At 55.0% G+C, this 20655-nt stretch overlaps 2 protein-coding genes across 2 annotated transcripts; both read left to right on the top strand.

Annotated features, from left to right (window-relative positions):
• Positions 1-5640: 5640 nt before the first annotated feature.
• On the top strand, positions 5641-11166 carry BESB_037010 (putative eukaryotic initiation factor-2 gamma; the record flags this gene model as incomplete). The annotated part of the gene is made up of 11 exons (XM_029362287.1): positions 5641-5676; positions 6434-6496; positions 6915-7042; positions 7385-7522; positions 7852-8035; positions 8482-8551; positions 8851-9011; positions 9393-9529; positions 10034-10259; positions 10670-10816; positions 11059-11166. 11 exons carry the CDS (start codon positions 5641-5643, stop codon positions 11164-11166), a joined length of 1398 nt encoding a protein of 465 aa, XP_029221252.1.
• Positions 11167-14337: 3171 nt separating this feature from the next.
• Positions 14338-19277, top strand: BESB_037000 (ARIADNE family protein; the record flags this gene model as incomplete). The annotated part of the gene is made up of 7 exons (XM_029362286.1): positions 14338-14631; positions 15058-15158; positions 15563-15644; positions 16192-16358; positions 16845-16907; positions 17501-18337; positions 18848-19277. The coding sequence occupies 7 exons, from the start codon at positions 14338-14340 to the stop codon at positions 19275-19277; spliced, it is 1974 nt and encodes a 657-aa protein (XP_029221251.1).
• Between the last annotated feature and the right edge of the window lie 1378 nt (positions 19278-20655).

Genomic DNA, 20655 nt, shown 5'->3' with positions numbered 1-20655 from the left:
TGGCTACGGGGGGTTTCGCCTGCCGAGCGATAGCTCAGTGACTTAGAAGCACGATCGGGAGGCGAACAGACCCTGCCCAGCCAACTTCAGTTGGCCTTCACCTCTGCACGTTTCTGGCTTCCACCAAGACGCTCGGTTTGCACGGCAACAATGGGGTCTCACCTCGAGCGTCTCTTTCATGGGGCCCATGTCCCTAGGCCGCAGTGTCAGGGGTTACTCATCCTGGGGATCGTGGGATACGTTGACCGGAGCACGCAACGGCGGGTCAAGCGCCCCCTTCTGTCGGAGGGATCCGAGTCTCGTGCCAACAGCTTAACGGTTCTGTATATATTTGCATGACCTATTCAATCATGTCTAGCACTCGCTTTTTGTCGAGTTTGGAGGCTTTCTCTTCTTGAAAGGTGCTTGTGTAATTGAGTCGACTAAACAGGGGTCGCCGACAGTCAGTGTAAGCGGGTTTCTCACGATTAACCGGCGAATTTTGTCGCTGCTAGATAGAAACGTACGCCATAAATTTTGCTTATTAGCTCGGAACAAGGTTTTGTGCGCTCGAATGCATGCTGCGATAACTCCTGCAAAATTCGCATCTTTCGTTTCTTTCCCTTCGTTGGCACGCTAATACGTGGGTGCGGCCTTGGCTCAGTCCTCGCGATGGCGGGCAGCGAACGGATGCGGCTTCGGCGGCAGCTGTACACGGGTATAGCCTTGGGTTCTTACATCTCCTTATCCTCTCTTCTCCGTCTTTCTACTGCGCATCCTGAAAACAAACGCACGTCTGCTGTATTCGTGTTGCCACTTGTCGCCAAAGGCTCCACCGGTGCTCCCTTCACGGGCGATGCGCCGGTAACAACCCCTTCCCTCCCCGCAACAACACTCACTATCTTCACCAAGTGTGCGGAACACCGGCATGTGTGAATGCCGCTGATCTGGAGATCCACGAGGTAAAATGGGGAGCTCGGGAAAACGGTGGTACACTTAGACCACAGGACCTCAAGGAAGCGAGGACAGTATACTTGAAATGTTCTTCAACTAATGCGTCTGAAAGCCTAGACACATGCAGCCATCCGAAATGTGCAGTCTTCCGAGAGCCTGGAAACCTCTGCGCGGTTCAAATAGCATTTTGGGGCCCACCGAAAAAGGACGGCGGTTATCCTTTAGCAAGTGAGCCAACGTTAAGAAATCGCGACAACCAATCCTTTGTGCGGTTGCCTTGTTGGGTGCCAGAGCGAAGTCTTGGGGGATGCTTCGCCTTCGCCGGTATGCAGCCACTGCGCTGGTCTTGGTTCTCTCCCTCGGTACGTTTCTCGTGACGGCCGGAAGGCAGAAGGAACCCACCTGCGCTCCTGGGGAGGTGCTGGTTCTATCTGCTAAGAAAAATGCAAAAATTTAATTCCGGTGGCAGGCCCCGTCTGCGAAACTCTATCCACCTCCAAGCGCCGGCGGATCACGCCAAATGGTATGCGGCAACCCAACCTGTACTACTATAAAGGAGCTGAGCCGTCCTGACGTCGAGTGAACTGCTAACAAAAACGGCATCGAACTGACTTTCCGCAAACCAAAGGTGGCACGCACTGTTTACTTCCAGTGCTCGCCCCCAGAGGCAAACAAGACACAAGAGCTGCCGCTGCCCTCCTCTGCAGAAATGCGGTCCGTCACTGGAGCTGGACAAGTGTGCACGGTTCAACTCTCGATTTGGGGGCGCCTGGAAAGCCACACCAGCTACCCGCACCCAAGTAGATTCAAAGGAATACGACGCTATCCGTCGCACACCAGCTGCGCGGGGGACAAGCTCCTTAGGTGGTACCCGACGCTTCTCGTCGCCAGCGCTAAGAACGTCCCTGCGGTCTCGGGATATCATGCTAACGCGCGTCCGCGGGATCCCGGAGACTGGCATCCCGCTGACTCTCGAGGTTAACTCCCCTTCCACGAGCGTGGCCTTTGTTTGCGCATTCACGCAAGCACTCTCTTCAGCGCTCGTTGATCACGTCTTTTTGGACGAAGACTGTATTGAGGTCGGCTCTCTTGATGCAAGTGTTGCCGGAGCTTCTCTAGTGCAACACGCCTTTGGGGACACGAATCAGAAAGACGCTGCCTACACGTTTACCGTAAAGAACTTGCTCACAAAGGAAAGGAGGATATGCTATAAATGAAAGGAGATTTACATGAAAGACCGCCCCGGCGACGAGGAATGCAAAGTGTCCATTAAGGTGGCGAGTGAAGGGAGTCGTGACTCACGCATGGGACGGTCTAAAGATTCGAGTGCTGCAACTGGGGCACCGGACGAGGCGCTCGGCCTCGGTATCCTAAGTGCCTCGCTGGTGCTGTCAAAAGCATACTAAAGTGTGTTCGTACTGCAGAGTAGTCCACCTGTCGAGAGAGACAGTTTTGGGTCTGTTTACACGGGTCCTCGAACCCGGGTGTTTCAGGACTGTGGCTAGCAGCCGCTATATATCCGTTGCGGATTTTGGTTGGTCGATGCTGCACTATCCGTCCACAGGAGGCCGGCACGTTCTTAGGTCGCGTGCAGTCAATTTTGGCCTCTGAGAGGCCCCTCATGTGTGAAGATTTGTGAGAAAACATTCTGCGAGTACTCACCTTCACGTGCCGAAGCACGACTTGAAAGAAGCATCGCCGCTACCAATGAGCGTCAAGTAGCTCCGTTCTTGAGGAAACACAGAGGCAAAGCAGTGTCTTCTGTCTCCACTGGCAAGTTCGCGCCCATTAAATTCACTTCCTCTAGATAACAACCATGCTTGCTGGGTAGCGCTGCACTAGAAGCAGTCGCTCTCGCCTTAAAATTTTTCAGGGTTCCTGCTTGTACCGGCGTAGACGACACAAGTGTCAGTGCGGTCATGTCCTCGATATATGATTTTCGTACACCAGTGGTGCACTTTGCCTTTCCTCTCCACGACAGAGAGCGCGCGCGCCTGAGAGTCATCTGGAGAATGCAGCACCTTGGGTGCCATACGCGGTGCATCGTTGTGCCGTGATTCATCCGGCAGGGTTCTGCACCGAATATCCGAAGTCAGCGCCCAGAACGGGAGAAGTGGACGTATGTATAGCAATGACGCCTGTTTGTTGCGCACGGCTTGCGGCGAAATCCAATGAAAATTGGACACATGCTTATAACGACACCAGGCGCAACTCTGTCGAAGATACAAATGACGTCGCCAATCGAACGGGAAGAAAGGCTGCACCTCCGTTGGAGAAGCATTGTTGCATCTGTCGCGAACCATGGCAGAACCTGCCGGATTTCACTGTACGAGGTGTAGATTGATCTCTGCGAGCCCGGCGAGTTGCTGCCGGCGCGCGCCGTCAACGCTGTTGCGGCATTCGCTGTCCTTGCGAGTAGTCGTTCGCCCATATGCAGCGTCTACTACACACTGCAATGTGTGCTTTGCAGGATTCTAAGCTCCAGTGCCTGCAGGTCGGAGGTGACTTTGCTCGTGGTGGATTGGTTGCACCTAATTGCTGGCATCTCGACGCTTCGGGTGGCCTACTGGGCCTACTACTTCGCGTATCACTCAGTGGGGCGCTGTTCGATGGGATGCCTCAAAAATCGTTGCTTTGTACTTCTGGAGGACGTCTGACGGTCGCTCTCGGGACGTGAAGATTGAGTACTTTCTCGGCGTTATCTCCGGACTTTACGACGGGCGGTGTTGCGCCCAGGCATTACACGCAGTTCCTGGTCAGGCTACGTACGAAAGCGGATTCTCGTATCCACAAGTGGAGTCACACACCTCACTACTGAATGCTTTTGTGGCGCGGCGTGTTTGTGGAGTCTTCCTGCGCAGCACACGTGAATCCTCCCAACGCAGGAGGGAACAAGCGGTGCGCGGGATCTAGACGCGGGAAACTCAGCTCCACAGCTGCGCGCCGTTAAAGCGCGGTCATGGCTCGCTCCGATATGGGACATCGCGTGGCATGCGGGTCCTGCGCCGCAGCCGTTCGATGGATTCCAACGGGATTCAGGAGCAACAACAAAGAAGACAGATCATCGCTTTCATAGCTTTTGCCGATCGTGTAGATGCGCACAGATCGATGCCATCGTACAACGCACCGTGCAAGCGCCAGGACTCCGTCTGTCGCTCAGTACATTTTCCCGTCACGGCGGCCCCCGAAGCTGACGGGGGAGGCCAGCAGTCAGATCCACCGCACGGGTGTGCGGTGGATCTGTGTTTCCAACGCCCTCGGTGACAACCGCAGGAAGTTACGTAGCAGGTAGAAGGTAGGTTAGAGACTTAGAATAGCGGCTGAGCGCACTGTTCATTCGGTCGCACGCTCAATCTTAGCGTTTCTCCTCTGCGAGGACTCAGCCAGAAAATCCCGGCAGAAAAAAATGTCAGCGTGCAGGAGCGCGCGTGGGACTATGCTGGCATGCTCATCTCCTGCGCCAAGCGAACCCCAGACGTGCTACGCAAAAGGGTGACTTTGGTTCTGTCGAGGATCTGCAGTCTGCGACGGTCTCAACCTCTCCCGTTGTCCGCAGAACGGGAAAGACACCCTGCATGCAGCGGCTTCCGGCCGAGGGTCCCCACAACTCGCGAAACCTGCGGGCGTCGCCGAAAAAGGACTTTCTCCAGCCTTCAGTCGGTGCAAAAACTCTAGTTTTGGAAACGACGGACGTGCCTACGGCGAACGGGGTCTCCTCTCGAGTGAGAAATCGTCTGGAAGAGCGTGCGTTTGCAAGTCGGGTTTGCATGCTCTGCTGACGCCGGGGAGGCCCTGTGCGGGAAGCTGAGTCTGCGAAAAGGAACCGCGTGCGCCCCGGCTGCCAATTTCCGTGTACCTGTTTTGCGATAGGCTGCTTTTCCTTGGTGGAGTTCGGTGTATTGGGCGATTCTGGGGGGCTGTGGAGCGTAAAAGTGAGAGAGTTGCCCGCGCGTCCCCCCTCTTGTGCGTCGTTTTTGGAAACAGGCAACACCACGGGTTCGACACCGCTAGGTCTCTGTCGCCTGCAATCTCCTTTCCTGCTCCTGCCCTCCCCCCCTACATGCTTTTGTAGCACGTTTCTCCTTCTCTCCGTTCTTCTCTCCCCGCCTTCCCTGTCTCCCACTCGCCTCCTCTTCTTCTGTGCTGTCAGCTTTTCGTGGCTGCGCCGCCCCTCTGTTGGCAGCGGGCCTCTCAGTCACACTCCGAGACTTCAGTTTGCAGATCTCAGAGCACGCAGCCGTCTAAGTTTGCCTGCCCTTTCTCCCGAGTCCTCAGCGTCTTTAATCCTCTACTTCTTCGGCGCCCTCGGTTAGTCCCTTACTCTGGTGTCTGCGTCCGTCGGCTTTGAGTGTCGTCATCGGTGTGACCGCACCCGCTGGACGATCCCGCGTGTTTTCTCTGTTCTTCGTTTTCCTGTGTTTCTTAGGCAGCGTTTCGACGCGTGGTTTCGCTTTCGTTCCGCTGCAGCTGTGTCGCTTCTCGTTGTGCGCTCACCACGCCAAACATCTAGGCCTTTCGCCTCCTCACACGCGGCGCAAACTCACCCGTCGACCCGTTCTCCGGCGGCGCCCTGCGCTGGCACTTGAGGGCTACTGTCGCCTCTTTGTGAAACGCTTTCAAGTTTCTTCTTCCGTGCCCGAGTCGGCCGCTCGATTCGGCTTGTTCTGCGGACCCCCTCTTTGATCTTGGGCGTCTTCCTCCTTCACCATGGCGAACGCTGCCGCGGATCACCTCAGGCCTCAGGTTCGTCTTTTCTCTCGGGTTTTTTCTGGTCTGTGTGGCAGACGCGCAGCGCTTGTCTTCACACGCGTCGGGACTCTCTCCTCACTCGCCTTTTGTGCCTTTCGCGGTGACTGCTGCGCGGCGCGGACTCTGCGAGTCACGACCCACGCCAGCAGTGAACCCGCGCCTCTCCGTGCAGCAGAGGGAGTGAGGGAGACGCCACGCCCTTCTCTGTTTTATTCTTTGTTCTTTTCTGTTCCGGGCGTGCATCTGCAAGCTCTTTGGGGGGTGCGTCTGCATGGATGCGTCTCGCTCGTCTCGAGTCTTCCGTGGCGCCGCGCTGTCTGCGGACGCAACTCTCTGCGGCGGAAGTTGCCCAGGCTCTGTAGGGCGCGCGTTGGCTGCGCAGGTCTCGCACCGCTGCACACGCGGCGGCAGGGTCTGAAACTCTTTCTCTTCTGTGTCATTGCACTCGGGTTTTTCGGAGTTCGCGCACGCCTGCGTCCCTGGTCGCATGCGCCGTGTGCAGATGGTGTCTTTTCAGCTCGGGAATTCGTCTTTCTTGCATTTCCGCGCGCTTCCCAGCTGCGACTGTGTCGGATCTGGAGGGCGTGCTTCCACGGGTTTTTCGACTCTCCCTGCGAGTTCCGCGTTGGTTTCTCCTTTTTTTCTTTTTCCTTCTCCCTTTCCCTCTCTCTCCCTCTCGCCTTTGCAGGTTGATCTGGATACGCCTTCGGGGTCTCATGCTGCGCACGCGTGTGTCTTTCTTCCTTTTTAGAACCTGGAGACGCTGGATATCAGCAAACTCACTCCGCTCTCTCCCGACGTCATCAGCAGACAGGTACTGTCTTCTTCGTTTAAGAGCGACAGCCGTGGACGATTTCCGAGGCTCGGAAGGGAACCTGGGGGGTTGGAGCGCGATGTCACTGTGGGATGGGCGGCACGTTGGAAGGCGAAAAACACAAACAACACATCCGGCAAGCCGCCCCAGCCTTGAGGGTCTATCGTCTCCTTCGGGTTCGAAGATGCATTCAAACGCAAACGCAGTGCTCTTTGCGACTCACCGATTCGTCCCTCGCCTCTGTAGGCCAGCGCGCTGCAGCACACGCGCCCTGTGTGCGTTTTCGAGCATCGCAAGCACTTCTTGTACTTGTCTACGTGTTGTTTGTGCGAGGGGAGCTGCAAGAGTGCGCAGGCCGCTCTCAGTCAGGAGGAGCAGCGCGTTTGCGAATGCGTTTTTTCGTTTTTTCTTTCCTCAGGCGACCATCAACTTCGGTACCATCGGCCATGTCGCGCACGGGAAGTCGACGGTCGTCCGCGCTGTCTCTGGCGTCCAGACTGTCCGCTTCAAGCACGAGAAAGAAAGAAACATTACCATCAAGTTGGGGTAAGCTTTCTGGCGTTTGCTTCTTTCTCCTCCCCTTCGCCTGCGGTCGCTCGAATTTTTCTGGTTCCCCCCCTCCCCCCTTTTCTGCTTTCTCTCTCTCCCTCTCGCCTAGGTCGTGTCTTTCTCCGCCTTGCTCATCTGTCTTCAAAAGAAGAAGGGCTCAGCCTGCGTCCTGCAGCTTGCATCGGCGACTTCCTTGTCCAGCGGCCTCTCGCGCCGCGTGTCCGCCGCTCTCTTTTTCTCCCTCGCCGCGCGTCGGCCTGTGAGGGGTGTCTGGTGCTGTGTTTTTCTCGCGGTCTCCGCCGCAACATGTAGCGAGGCGTTTGTTTTTTCCCTGCGCAGGTACGCGAACGCGAAGATCTACAAATGCACCAACCCCGAGTGCCCCGAGCCAGAATGTTACAAGAGCTACGGCAGCTCGAAGGAAGACGAACCCCCCTGCCCGCGCCCAGGCTGCGGCTACAAGATGCAGCTCCTCCGGTAGGTGCCTTCTTTCCTCGCTGACCGCCGCGTGCCCCTGCGGAGTGCACGCCGATGCGCACGGAGGGCGCACTAGACTCGAAACTCGACGGTTGAAGATGAAGGTTCCGCATCTAATCCCTCACGCGAGAGCCGCATTCCGTGCCCGATTTGAGCGCGAGGCGACGCGCAGGTGGCGGGGGGGAGGGGGGGGGGGGGTGGAGCTCCGCGTGCGGTTTTTGAGAGGCGCAGCGGGGGCGGGGGTCGTCCCGCGGTGTGTGTGTGTGTCTGAGTGTGTGTGTGGGGACGGGCATGATTCACGTGTGCGGTTGCGCCGTCTTTTTTTTCAGCCACGTGTCCTTCGTCGACTGCCCAGGGCACGATATTCTTATGGCGACGATGCTCAACGGTGCCGCGGTCATGGACGCTGCGCTTCTCCTCATCGCCGGCAACGAGCCCTGCCCGCAGCCGCAGACTAGCGAGCACTTGGCTGCGGTTGAGATCATGCGTCTGCAGCACATCATCATCCTTCAGGTACGAGGCTTTCCCGCGGCGCGACTGCGGCGCCAGACGCGCAGCCTTGCTCTCGGGAGGGCTTGGGGGGCGGAGAAGACTTCGCACGCGCGTGTGTGTAGTGTGGCGGACTCCCTCGTCGAGCCGACTTCATCCCACGACGGCGACGGCGTGTGCAGCGCGTGAAGCGAGCTCCGTAGATCCTCCTCTCTCTTCTCTGTGTCTCTGTGTCGTCTGGGAGTGTGAGACACGCGGGGAAGGAGGTGCATGCGCTAGTCAGGAAATCGTGTTTTTCGCTTGCTTCGCGCGTGAATGGGTCGCGGAGGGGAGGCGTAGAAGAGAGAGGTGGAAGGAGCCTCTGCGCTGATGGAAAACAAGAGACGAAAAACAGCTTCTCGGCGGGTTTTCTGCGAGACTCTGTGCCTCACAACGAGACCGGCGTGCGTGGAGTTGTGCGTGCGTCTCAGAACAAAGTCGAACTGATCAAGGAGTCGCAGGCGCAGCAGCAGCAGGAGGAAATCCGCGCTTTCGTCGCAGGTGCGTTCGCGTGCTTCTGCGAATATGAAGCACCAGGGCGAACCCCCAAAAGTTCTTTGGAAGCGTCAACGCAGCTCGCGATTCACATGCTCTTCACGTCTTGTGGGGTTCTCGCCTTTCTCTAGTGCCTGTTCGCTGCCCTGTGGCGCGAGAGAGAGCTTTGTGACACGCCTCTCGCCTTCGCTTCATCCGCCGCCGCGTGGATTCGCGTTCAGACAGAGAGACGCGTGAGCGGGTGCAAATCTGCACTCGGTATTCGATGCGATTTTTCTCGTTCGCGTTTGCTCCTTTTTCCTCAGGAACGGCGGCGGACAAGGCGCCAATTATTCCTGTTAGCGCCGTCCTGAAGTTCAACATCGACATCCTCTGTCAGTACATTTGCACGCTCGTCCCTGTGCCGGTTCGCGACTTCATGAAGCCGCCGCAGATGATCATCATTCGCTCGTTCGATGTCAACAAGGTAAATCGCGGGTGCGAGGCAACGAGCGAAAGGCGTGCATCCTTCTAAATCTCTGAACGTGCGCGGATGCTGCCGCATCTAGGTGTGCATGCGAGCTTGAGCTGCGATGTCAGGAGGGGTTGGGTCTCGGTGCCACGTCTTCGCACCGGCGCTGCCCGGCCAAAACACAGACAGACGTGCGATGCTTCCTTCGTCTACGGCTGCATGCGCTCAAGCCTATGTGCATATATATATATATATATATATATATATATATATATATATACCCTAAACCCTAAACCCTATATATATATATATATATATATATATATATATATTAGTGATTTAAATGCATCTCGTGAGGCGTGTAGCACAGTGATTGGCCTTTTCTTTCCTTTTCAGCCTGGTGAGGAAGCGACGAACCTGCAGGGAGGTGTCGCGGGAGGGAGCATTAGCCAAGGTGTGCTGAAGGTCGGCGACGACATCGAAGTCCGCCCGGGAATCATCAGCAAGGATTCTGCAGGGAACATCCAGTGCCGGTACGAACACGAAAAAGAAAGAAGAGTGCGACAGGAAAACTGTCGCACGTGAAGGGCAAAACGCTTCCCCGCATACATATTATATATATATATATGTATGTATTACATGTTTTTCACCGCACGTCGCTACACGCGTACCTAAATATATATATATATATATACATTTATATATATGTATACATATACCCGCATGCATATGTATGTGGATCTATATATCTACACAGCGTGTATGTGTATACAAAGATACATATCTTTGCGAGTCGTACGCGTCTTTGCCAGTTCCACCTCGCCGGTCTCTGCTGTGCGCCGAAAAAGGTGCTTGTCTCCCACGTGTGAGTGCGTTTTTGAATTTTTTTGGTCTCCCGCCTCCTTTTTCACCGCCGAACTCCTCTGCACATCTGCTCTCCTGCTGCCGCGACTCCACATACATATATGTATATGTATATTTGTTGGTATATATGTTGATGTATACATACGGGCGTGCACTGTGTTTCTGCTGTTTAGGCCGATTGTCTCGACGATTGTGTCCATGTTTGCGGAGGAGAATCCGCTCAAGTACGCGGTGCCTGGCGGTTTGATCGGTGTCGGCACGAAGATTGATCCGACGCTGACTCGCGCAGACCGCCTCGTTGGTCAGGTGCTGGGGCACCCGGGCAACCTCCCCGACTGCTTCGGCGAGATGGAAGTCTCCTACTACTTGCTGCGCCGACTCCTCGGTGTCCGCAGCCAGGTGCGCGCAGGGATGAAAAGAGTTTGCGTCGTGTGCGCGCAGGGATGAAAAGAGTTTGCGTCGTGTGTGAGGCGGCGGGAGAAAGAGGGAGAGAGGAGAAACGGCGGCGGAGCTGCGCAGCGCGCGCAGCCGCGTGATACGAAAGGGAGGGGGGAGAGGAGGCGAGAGGAGTCAAGAGAACCCTTCGCGCAGCGGAAAGTTTGCAGCTTTGTTTGTCGTGGCGGCGTTGGCCGTTGGGATCTAGATGCCGTGGCATGTTTGAGGTGCAAAACAGATTTTTTTCTCTCGTTCTGCGTTGGAATGCAGCGAATTCGCTCTTTTTTGCTTCGCGTTCGTGCGTCGTTTTTTCCGCGAGGCGAAGTGTTCATGTTGCCTCGGCGTGCTGCCGCGGCTGTCTGCGGCTGCCTCAGGACGGCGACAAGTCGACGAAGGTGTCGAAGCTGAAGAAGGGCGAGTTCCTCATGGTCAACATCGGCAGCACGAGCGTCGGCGGGCGCGTCGCGGGCATCAAACCCGAAATGGCGAAGCTCGAGCTCACGGGGCCTGTCTGCACGCGAGTAAGGAAAGAGACACCGAGCTGCCTACGCATTCACTTGCCTATATATATATATATATATATATATATATATATATATATATATATATATATATATATATATTTGTTTTTTTCGCGGTTGGTGTATATATGCATATATCTATGGTACACAGGTCTACGTGCGCAGCGGGGGACCAGCGTCGAATGGAGGACCTTTGTTGAGGGACGCGTGTTTTGAGAACGTTGCTTTTCTCTCGTCTGCAGGTCGGCGACAAGATCGCGCTCAGCCGCCGCGTTGACAAGCACTGGCGCCTGATCGGATGGGGTCAGATCCACAAAGGCAAGACGCTTCCGCTTCTCGAGTCTCTGTAAATGCCTTTTCGCGCGGAAACTGAGCGTTCGCCCCGCCTCGCGGCGTCTTCGGCGCCCAGTGTGTGTGTCCTTCTTTCAACTCATGCGAGGAGCGCGAAGTAGTTTGAACCGACCGTTGCGCGACGAAGGGGGAGGCGAAACATCGGGGAGAGAGCGCGAGAGACTCGCGGCTGTGTCTCTCTTCCGTGTCATCCTCTCCGCCGCAATGCGGTTCGTCTCGCATGCCTCTTCGCGGGGGTTCGCAGACTTCTTCCCTCTCTTCTCAGTCTCTCTCTGTCTGGCTGGCTTTTCGATTGTTCTGGCGTGCCTTCTCTCCCTCGCGCGCATTCCCGCTTGTCGCCGCTTGCGTGTTTGTCGCTTCCGCGTTTGTCTCGGGTGTCTGTACGCCGCCGTGCGAAGACCGCACGAAAACTCGTCTCTAGACGCCTGTCGTAGTCCTGCTTCTACAGGAGGGCGAAGCCCGAAAATAGTTCTCTGTAGGGTTTTGAAGCGAACGAGCGCAGACGCTAGACGGCTCGCCTCGGCGATGCTGTCTGTCGGCGTCACGCGGAGAGAGAGCAGAGCCCCTGAGTTCCGCAGGAGTTCTAAACGAAATAAAATAATTCAAATTCGTATTTTCTGTAAGAAACCAGAAAGGAAAAGAGCCAAGTTGCGCAATAGGAGCAACACCGTAGCGGCAGAAAGCTCGCACGCATACGAATGAGGAAGCGAAACCAGATTTCTCTGTTTCTTAGTCACCATGGAAACAATCGAACTGCTTAGGAATCCTAAAATAGAGTTTGCACTTCCCTCTTTCCACGTGCTGGGAGGCATTTAGCGTAGGGAGACCTCGCCGAAAGCGTTCGTTTTCGTGAGCTCGCGCGACCTTCCGAGAAATCCCTCCCCCAAGAACAGCGCCTACTCTGCTGCGTGTTTCGACCTCGCAACGCCTGCGCTAAGCGACCGCTGGTTGGGATCCTTTCAGTCTCAGGCGTCTGCATGCTACAGAAAATCGTCTAGCCCGTCTCCCTGCCCTCCTCGCCCGTTTGAAAATGCCTTTGCGAGGCTCGCGCAGGGGCGCTGCGGAGAAGTCAGCATGTATGCGTCGCGCTGAGTCTTTGCCGCGCTCCTTTCTGCCTGTTTTCAGTTCCTGAGTTCATCCGACGCGGGCGAGTGAGCCTGGGGCCCGTCGAGACGGATGTGCACATAAGCCGATACAGGCGTGGCTGGCACTTTAAATCACTACATGGCAGCGAACACGAACTGAAAACAGATGCGCAGTTGTTTTTTCTCACGTAGCTATAGCTCGGGGTGTAGATGCTAGATATATGTCAATATACCTATTTTATCTATCTATAGAGATGGAGATGGAGGGAGTTGCATGGAAGTACATCTACACATTCATATATATACATATATATATGTAAATATGTATATATAGCTTTATGTATGTATGCATATATATGTATGCGTGCTTATTGGTCAGGGGTTATTGCGACCTGCAGTGTGGATGCGAGATGCACCAGCCAGCGGAAAGCCGCCCTTTGTGAGCTTCGTTCAAAAGCAAATGACCCTATTTTTACTCTCGACACGTAGTTGTGGTGAGTGTGTGCGGCGTGAAGCGTGTGTTGAAGTCAGGGCGACTGGAGAAAGCATCTTTTTTGGCGGCGTGACTTTCTCCTCCTGCATATACCTGATCTGTGATGTCTCCCGTGTATGCTTCTGTGGCCTTCTTTTGTCTTGCAATTCCTCTCCTGAAACACGACTTTCAAAGGCTCTCTCTCTCTCTCTTGTTGCCTGTGCAACTTTTCCGCATGGAGGTCACGGGTCGGAGCTGGAATTACTTCTCCGCGGAAACCTCGACACCACGGAGAGGAGAGCGAGAACGCGAAGAACCGAGCTTTCAAGTCGCTCTCTCTTCTGCTTGCTCTCCTTTTCTCCTCTTTTCAGTCTTCTTTTCTTCCGCCGCCAGCGGAAGTGGTTTGCTGCGCGTCGTCTTTTCTCCGCTCACCCGCGCCTTTCCTTACGCGTTTCGCGACTTGGGCGGAGCTCGCCGTCTCGCGTAAACGGGCCTTGCGCGCTTCGGTCTCCTCCTCGAGCTCCTTCTTCCTGCTTTGTTTTCTCGAGTCTCTTCACTTCTTTTCTTTCATATTTTTTGTGAGCTCTTTCTCAACATTGGCGGCAGCGCGGAGGAGAGAGGCGCTGCGCCTCGTCACGCGTCGCTCCTCTCTGGCCTCCTGTCTCTCCCTTTTTCGCTCGCGTGTTCTGTCTTTCTTCCCTTCGTCCTCTCTCTTTCCATCTCTTTATTTGCTCTTCTCTCTCGCGTCATTTCCCTCAAATTCCTGCAAGGGGCCTTCTCTTTTTTTTCCTTCCCAAGGCGTGCTTTTTCCCGTCTCCGTCCCGTACACATCGCATGCCTTTTTCTTTTTCTCGCCTTCTCGTCTTCGCTGTTCCGCTCTTCGTTGTCCACATGACTCCTTTTTTCCGAATTTTTGTCTTTTTTACGGTTCTTTCTTTTCTCAAGCTGCGCTCGTACGCGGCTCCCATGCACACCAGCCGCGCGTTTCCGCCGTTGTGTTTTTTAGGCGCATGCGCGTCTGTTCTCTCGGCAGCTTTTTCTCGCCCTGCTTGATCTTCTTGTAGTCACTCTCCGCTCTTCGGAGGTGTGCGTCAGTGCAGAGTCTCTACGCTCTTCCAGGCTCCTCAGCCTCGCCCTCAATGCCGGTCTGCGCACACTTCGCATCAAACCTTCCTCTTTATTTCCTTTCTTCTGCACAGAGTTGTTTTTTCTCTCTTTCCCGTTCTTGACTTTTTCCACTGAAGTCGTGCGTTGACCGCTCCCGCGCCCTCTTGTCACGTTGCGGTTTTTTTATGCGCAGTTCCTTCTCTCGTCAGCCCCTCGTCTCTTCCTCGTCTTGTCCCGCGCGCGTCCTTCGTCTAATTTTTTTGTCGTGTGGCTTTCTTTTTTCCGTTGTGCCTTTCCTCTCTGCACTCGTTCATCTTCTTCTTGCCTTCTTGCTTGTTGCCGACGCCGCGCTGCGCTCAGCTCAGGCGCGGAAACGGTTCCTCTCGCTCGTCAGCTGGTTCTCAGCTTTTTTTTTTCTCTCTCTCTGTTTACACATCTCTATCTCTATCTATCTGTCTCTCTCTCTCTGCGCACCTTTTTTTCTGCGCTGCAGTTTCTCGTTAAAGATGCGAAGCGCGGGCGCGGAGCAAGACCACAGCCGTGCCACGCTGCGAGGAGAAGAAAGCGCGAGAGAAAAGCGAATGGCGGGTGCCGAGGGAGCCGCAGGCCGCGAGACGCGCCCTGCGGGCGATGACGAGAGTCCGTCCGGCGCTGCGTCGCGGCGAAGACTCTCGTCAGGCTCAGAGGAACTGGAAGACGACGATGAAGATCTCTGCTCGGAGTACGTATACGAAGACGAAGGATACCTGGCGGACGAGACGCTCGCGGCGGCCGAAGTTCAGTCCATGGAGCAACGAAAGGTAAGAATGTGAAGAGAGAATGCGTTTTTCTTCTCGCAGAAGGGACCGTCGTCAAAAAAAGGCCGCAGCTCTCTCGCTAGCCAGTTTTTTTTTTTGCACTCACGATTGCACGCTGGCACGCCTGAGGTGCTCGCGACGTTGGAACTAAGGCGTCGCCTTCTCTGCGTCTTTTTCTCCGCATTTCCTTGTCTCTCCGCTCTCTTCACGACCTTGTCACCCTGGCGCTTCGAGTGGCTGCAGGTGCCGCGTCGTTCCCTTCTTCTTATCTTTCATCCGCTGCGTTACCGTCGTCTCTTCTCTGCGTCGGTTGGTGTTAGAGTCTTCGGTGCTATGCGTCCTTGTACCCATCCACACTGCGACTCCTGCCTCTTGCTCTCGTTTCGGATGCGAGTTTTGTTTTTGTCGTTCTCTTTTCTTGCTTCTCAGCTTCCGTTTCGCGCGCTCACGCCGGACGAACTGTGGGCGCGCATGCGCGAGATCCTGCAGGAATCAACTGAGCTTCTCGGCGTAGACGAAGAAGTCGCTGCGTGAGTCTTTTTTTCCGCTCTGCACTTTTTCTCCTCATATATCCAGCGAGTCTGACGTTTCCTCTGTGTTGCGACGCTGTCCTACGACCCGAGGCAGATGGAAGCTTCTTCTATTTTTCACAGATTTTGTCCTACTTTTCCTTCCGTTCTTTCTCCGCGTGTCTCGTCTCGTTTCTGGGGAAGTCTCGCTCTCGCATATACATGTACATGTAGATGTACGCATATGTAGCTGTATATACATGAATGTATATATTTCTCGCTCTATGTATATATATATATATCTACGTATATATATATATATATATATGCAATTATGACTTGGGTGCATCTGCCTTGCACAGGTGTGTTAGTATTTGTCGCGCTCAAAGGTTTCTTCCATGCAGATTTTATTTATGTAAACGCAGGTTACTTCTGAGAACTTACCGCTGGCACGCAGACGACCTCATTCAGGAGTGGTTTTCCGAACGCAGCGCCGTTCTAAAGAAAGTGAGAGATCTCCTCGTGCGTCGATCTGTGGCTTGCCCTCAAACGCCCGAACTCTCACTCAGCTGCGCGCCGGTCAACGCGTTTTTGTCCTTCTCTGTCTTTCGCGTGACCTCTTTGCCGCGCGACATCACGCTCGGCAGACGGGCACCTCTCCGCGAGCAGAGGCTCCTCCCTGGTGCCTATAATCACAGTCACTGCCCTCACAATATATATATATATATATATATATATATATATATATATATATGCGTGCATATATATACATACATAGACGAACACATATGCACAAATATATGTATATTAACGTGCGTGTAGTCATTTTCGTTGTGTGTAGGCCCTCTCCTTGTCTCGCTTCGGTGGCGCGTCTTTCTGCATCCCAGTTCACCCGCGCATTCGCCTCTTCGTGCATCTACGTGAAACTGCCTGCAGGCGCGCATGTCACCTTTCTTGTCTGCGTGGCGTGAGCGTCTCTCTGCGCGCAGCGGCATTCTGTCGCGCGCGTCTTCTTCGCCTCACGGGCTCGCGCGTCGTGTGTTTTCTTCTGCAGGCGCGCCTTCCCCTGCCAGAAGATCAAGTGCCCTCCGAAGGCCAGGCGTCCGCCGCGTCTGCTGCGAAGGACGCGGGGGGGGAGATGTTTGAGTGCCCTATTACGACGCTAGTTGTGCCGCTGCGCGAGAGCTCCGCGCTGCCTTGCGGTCATCGTTTTTCAAACGAGTAGGCGAGGGCGTGGCGCGCCTTTGGGAGGCTGTGCTTCCGCGAGGCGCAGAAAAGAGAACTGCAGAGATGCAGCTTGCGCCGCGCAGGCGTGTCCCCCCCGCTTGAGTTTGTCAGCTGCGCCGCTTCGCCGGCGTTGAGTTCATCCTTCCTGCAACGAGGAAAGTGTTTCTTGCGAGGAAGCGTGTTTGCGAGGGAGGTGTGTTTTTTGAGAAAAGGGATGTTTTGCTTTAGCGTGGCTGTCGCGGCGTCACTCGCGTTCGGGGGTGGCGTCGCGCGCGGCGAGTGAGTCTCCTTTCAGTGAAGCGTGGCGCGGTTTCAGTCTCCGCAAACAGGGCTCTAGACGAGCAAAGAGACGCATCGGCTCGGCTTCGCGAGGAGAAGAGCGAGGAGGACGGGGGGCAAAGGGAGTTCGCGTTTGTTGAATCTTGAGCTTCCTCCTCGCCTGAAGAGCGAGGCGAGTTGAGAGTTCTTTCTTCTCTTCAGGTGCTGGCGGATGTATCTCGAGGCGGCGCTGTTGGAAGGCCCAAAGAACGCCGTCGACAAACGGTGAGCAGTTTGTGAACTCGAGTTCCGCGATGGTATTCGCTTTTCTCTCTCTGGTGTATCAGCATCACCCTGTGTCTCTGTTCTGTGTGCGGGACGAACAAGGGTGGAAATAGGAATATTTTTGGCAAGTTTCTGAGATGAATTCGAGATCAAAGATCTCGTCGGCGGCTGCTAAATGCAGGGTTTGTTGGTGTGTGGAAAAGCGTCTTCCGCAGAGGCCGCGCGCAGCGGAAGGAGGAGGGTCTATTGGTTGCGGCTTCGCGGCTTTCGACTCCGACTGCATTCCCCATGTGCTTCTTCATAAATGCATCGCGAGTACTGACACCTTTGTTCTGTCTGCCTGCGGCGCATTTCATGCTGCGACCTCATTTCTTCTCTCTCCCTTCTCATGCGCGCACGCGCCCTGCACATCCCTCTACACCTATGCATATGGCTATATCTATATATGCATGAATATAGCTCTCCAGTCTAAATCGGACTTCGAGACTGCGCACTTCTTCCAGTCTCTCCTGCGTTGCCGCGCTGCGCAGAGAGAGACACGCACCGAGCGACTTGCGTGCAACTCTGCGTGCGTGTTTCGACCTGTTTTCCAGGTGCCCGTCGTATAAGTGTGGCGAGGTTGTTCGCGACGCGTTTTGGCGGCGCTTTGTGTCTGCGGAGAGTTTTGAGCGTTTCCGCGACTTCCAGCTTCGGCTTTTAGTCGAGCGCCACCCCGCGTTCAGCTGGTGCCCTGCGCCTGGATGCCCCAATGCCGTCGAACTCCTCCAGGAACAGATCACTCACACGCAGTCAACCATTCTCCCTCACCTGCTTCCCTCCTCTTCCTCCTCTTCCTCCTCTTCCTCCTCTTCCTCTTTTTCTTCTTCCTCCTCTCCCGCTTCTCTTTCCTCCTCGACAGGCGTGTGCGGCGAAGCCGCATCTGCGCGGGCGCGCGCAGGACTTTCGCGGGCGGGGGCGGACTGCCCGCGACCGAAGACTTCGCAGGCCGCGCTGGGTGGCGCCTCGGAGTCGCCTGCGTCGTCGGGTGCGCGCGCCGCCGCGCGACTGCCTGGCGGCGACGTGAGCTGCGCGTGCGGCGCTCGCTTCTGTCTGTACTGCGGCGAAGAGCCGCATCGCCCGGTGCCCTGTGAGTTCATTCGGAGCTGGAATTTGAAGAACCAGAGTGAAGCCGACAACATGGTCTGGATCCTCGTCCACACGAAAAACTGCCCCAGGTGCCGCCAACCCATCGAGAAGAATCAGGGCTGCATGCACATGACGTGCCGCTGCGGATTCGAGTTCTGCTGGCTCTGTCTCGGCGACTGGAGCAAGCACCAAACGAGCAACTTCTACCGCTGCAACGTCTACGAGCAAACTGCTCCCGACCCCAACGAAGAAAAACGAAAAAAAGCGAAGGAGTCCCTCGAACGATACGCACACTACTTTGAGAGGTCAGACGCGCCCGCCAGCGAAACGAAACGCATGCGCACCTACAGTCTACTTTCCGTTCTGAGCATCTTCGCGTCTTCAGACTTCTTTGCCGCGGGGTATTTACGTTTGACTAGATCGACCTTCGTCTTTGAGCCGCCGGGCTCGTACCGCTCGACGTGTCTCCTTCCATTCGTTTGCATCAGGCTGCGCTGGGGAACGTCTATTCATTTGTGATGAAAATACATCTTAACAGCGCGCTGGAACTCTATGAGGGAGAGCTTTTAAAGAAGTGAAACAGGCGATATACATAACAGTTACCTAGGCATTTCGCGAGTATATCAATGGTTTCCATCTTTCTTCGGCGAATCGCACAGTTCGCGAATCTCCGCCGGCTGTCCCCCCCATACGCGACTCGCTGCGCTCGTCTCGAGCACGTTTTTTCCGGCTTTTTTGTGGTTTTTTTGTCGGAGCTGCCTCGGCTTGTCGTCTTCACATTTCCCGGGGGCGTGCGGGGGTTTGACGCGCGACAGGTACCGGGCGCATTCTCACGGCCAGCGAGTGGCAGCGGAGAAGCAGATGGCGCAGGTGAACAAGCAGATGCGGGTGTTGCTGCAGCGGAGTCTGCGCAACATTTCCGAAGTCGAGTTTCTCGAGGACGCCGTGAAGCAGATCGTCGAGTGTCGTCGCATCCTCAAATGGTCGTATGCGTTTGGCTACTTCGCGAATTGGCACGAGGCGCACCAGAAACACCTCTTTGAGTATCACCAGGGGCAGCTCGAAAGGAGCCTCGACTTACTGCAGGAAAAAACCGAGACGTTCGACCCCGAGGACTTCTGCAGAGGCGGCGACGGCCTCCTCAGGCTCCACGTCTTCAAGGCGGAGCTCATCGACCTCACGCGCGTCATCGGCGGGTTCTTCAGGAACATCTGCGACGTCTTCGAAGACGAATTCTGCAGCTGACGACGGGAAGATGCACACACAGGCCACAAGGGACGCGCGACAGCCTCTCAGTGTACGCGACAGAAAGCCCTCGATCCAAACGCTGCATGCGACAAACGCGATCGCGAAAGGCGCGCCACAGAGAGAGAAAGAAAAAAGGAAGACAAGGAGAAAGCGGAGAACAAAGATTAGAGGGCTGAAAACGATGGTAGGGGCCTCGACGGGACAGAAGGGAGAGGCGGCGCGCGGAAGGTGCTTGTGCGGCAGAGAATTCACTCTGGGGGATTCAGAGACGTTTTCCAGAGCGAGAGGGCTAGAGCCCCGGCGCCCTCGAACTGAAAAGAAAGCAAACGAGGCTCAGACACAGCGCGTGCACGTCCCCCACTCAGAGACAGGTTAGCGGCGTTTCTACAAGTTGTTGTTCTGCATTTCGTTCAATTCCGCCATGAGTAAAAAGACGCTTCTTGCTGTGCAGCTCACTTGATAAAGATTGTTGAACAGAATTCGCAAAGACGCACGCAAGCGCTCAGAATTCGCAAACACTAGTCGGAATGCGACGTTACACGTAAAGCTCACTTCTCTAAAAATACTACATTTATTGTTCTATCAAGGTTTGACTGTTTCATCTCACAGCGAAGCGTCCGCGCCGCAAGGCAGGCAGAGACAGACGTCGCGAAAAGGGTCGGAGCGAACACGATACGGCTGGACGGTGAAGCGGAACTTTCTTTCTCTAGCTGGTTTTCCGCAGCGCTGAAAAAAGGAGAAAATGGAATTTACGCTGACCATTCAGGCATATATATATATACTTATAAGCCTACATATACATATATATTTATATATATGTATGCTTCTAAACAAATGTGCACCTACGTCACGCATATGTATATATACATGAGCAAGCATGTTTTTTTGTGCCGATCTCTAGATAGAGTGAGGGAGATACGCATCACTTTTCCTACTAGTCTGTGCGTGTCGATATGAATTAGTAGACCGTCTGTAGTTTATCCTCGTGATCTTGGATCGCCAGAAGAAATTCTGAAAGAAGTGAATTCCGCGCAGAGGCCATAAGGGCTCAACGCGTAACGGAAGTGCGGGACGAGAAATTTCTTGCCAACTTTTGGAAAATCTATTTCGAATTTTCGCCTCGAGAAGTCAGATCTCAAACAAAGCCGAACGGTCGCTGCGACAGCTGCGGCAGTGAAGACAAACGAAAAACAGCAGAGACCGCTGAGACGCCGGACGAAGATCGAAAGGAGTGAATTCTTGTGCGTCGACGGAAATAAATTCTGCTCTCCGCGCAGCGAGCGAACGGCAAAGAGGTAAAACTTGATGCGGCATGCCCCGCTGAAAGTCCGACGAGCCTCCGTTAGCAAACCCTAAACCCTGAACGCTGCGTTTT

Source organism: Besnoitia besnoiti, chromosome II (genome assembly GCF_002563875.1).
Source record: "Besnoitia besnoiti strain Bb-Ger1 chromosome II, whole genome shotgun sequence".
Classification (NCBI taxonomy): Eukaryota; Apicomplexa; class Conoidasida; order Eucoccidiorida; family Sarcocystidae; genus Besnoitia; species Besnoitia besnoiti.
The sequence above is the reverse complement of the archived record's forward strand: the minus strand, read 5'-3'. Positions and strand labels throughout refer to the sequence as shown.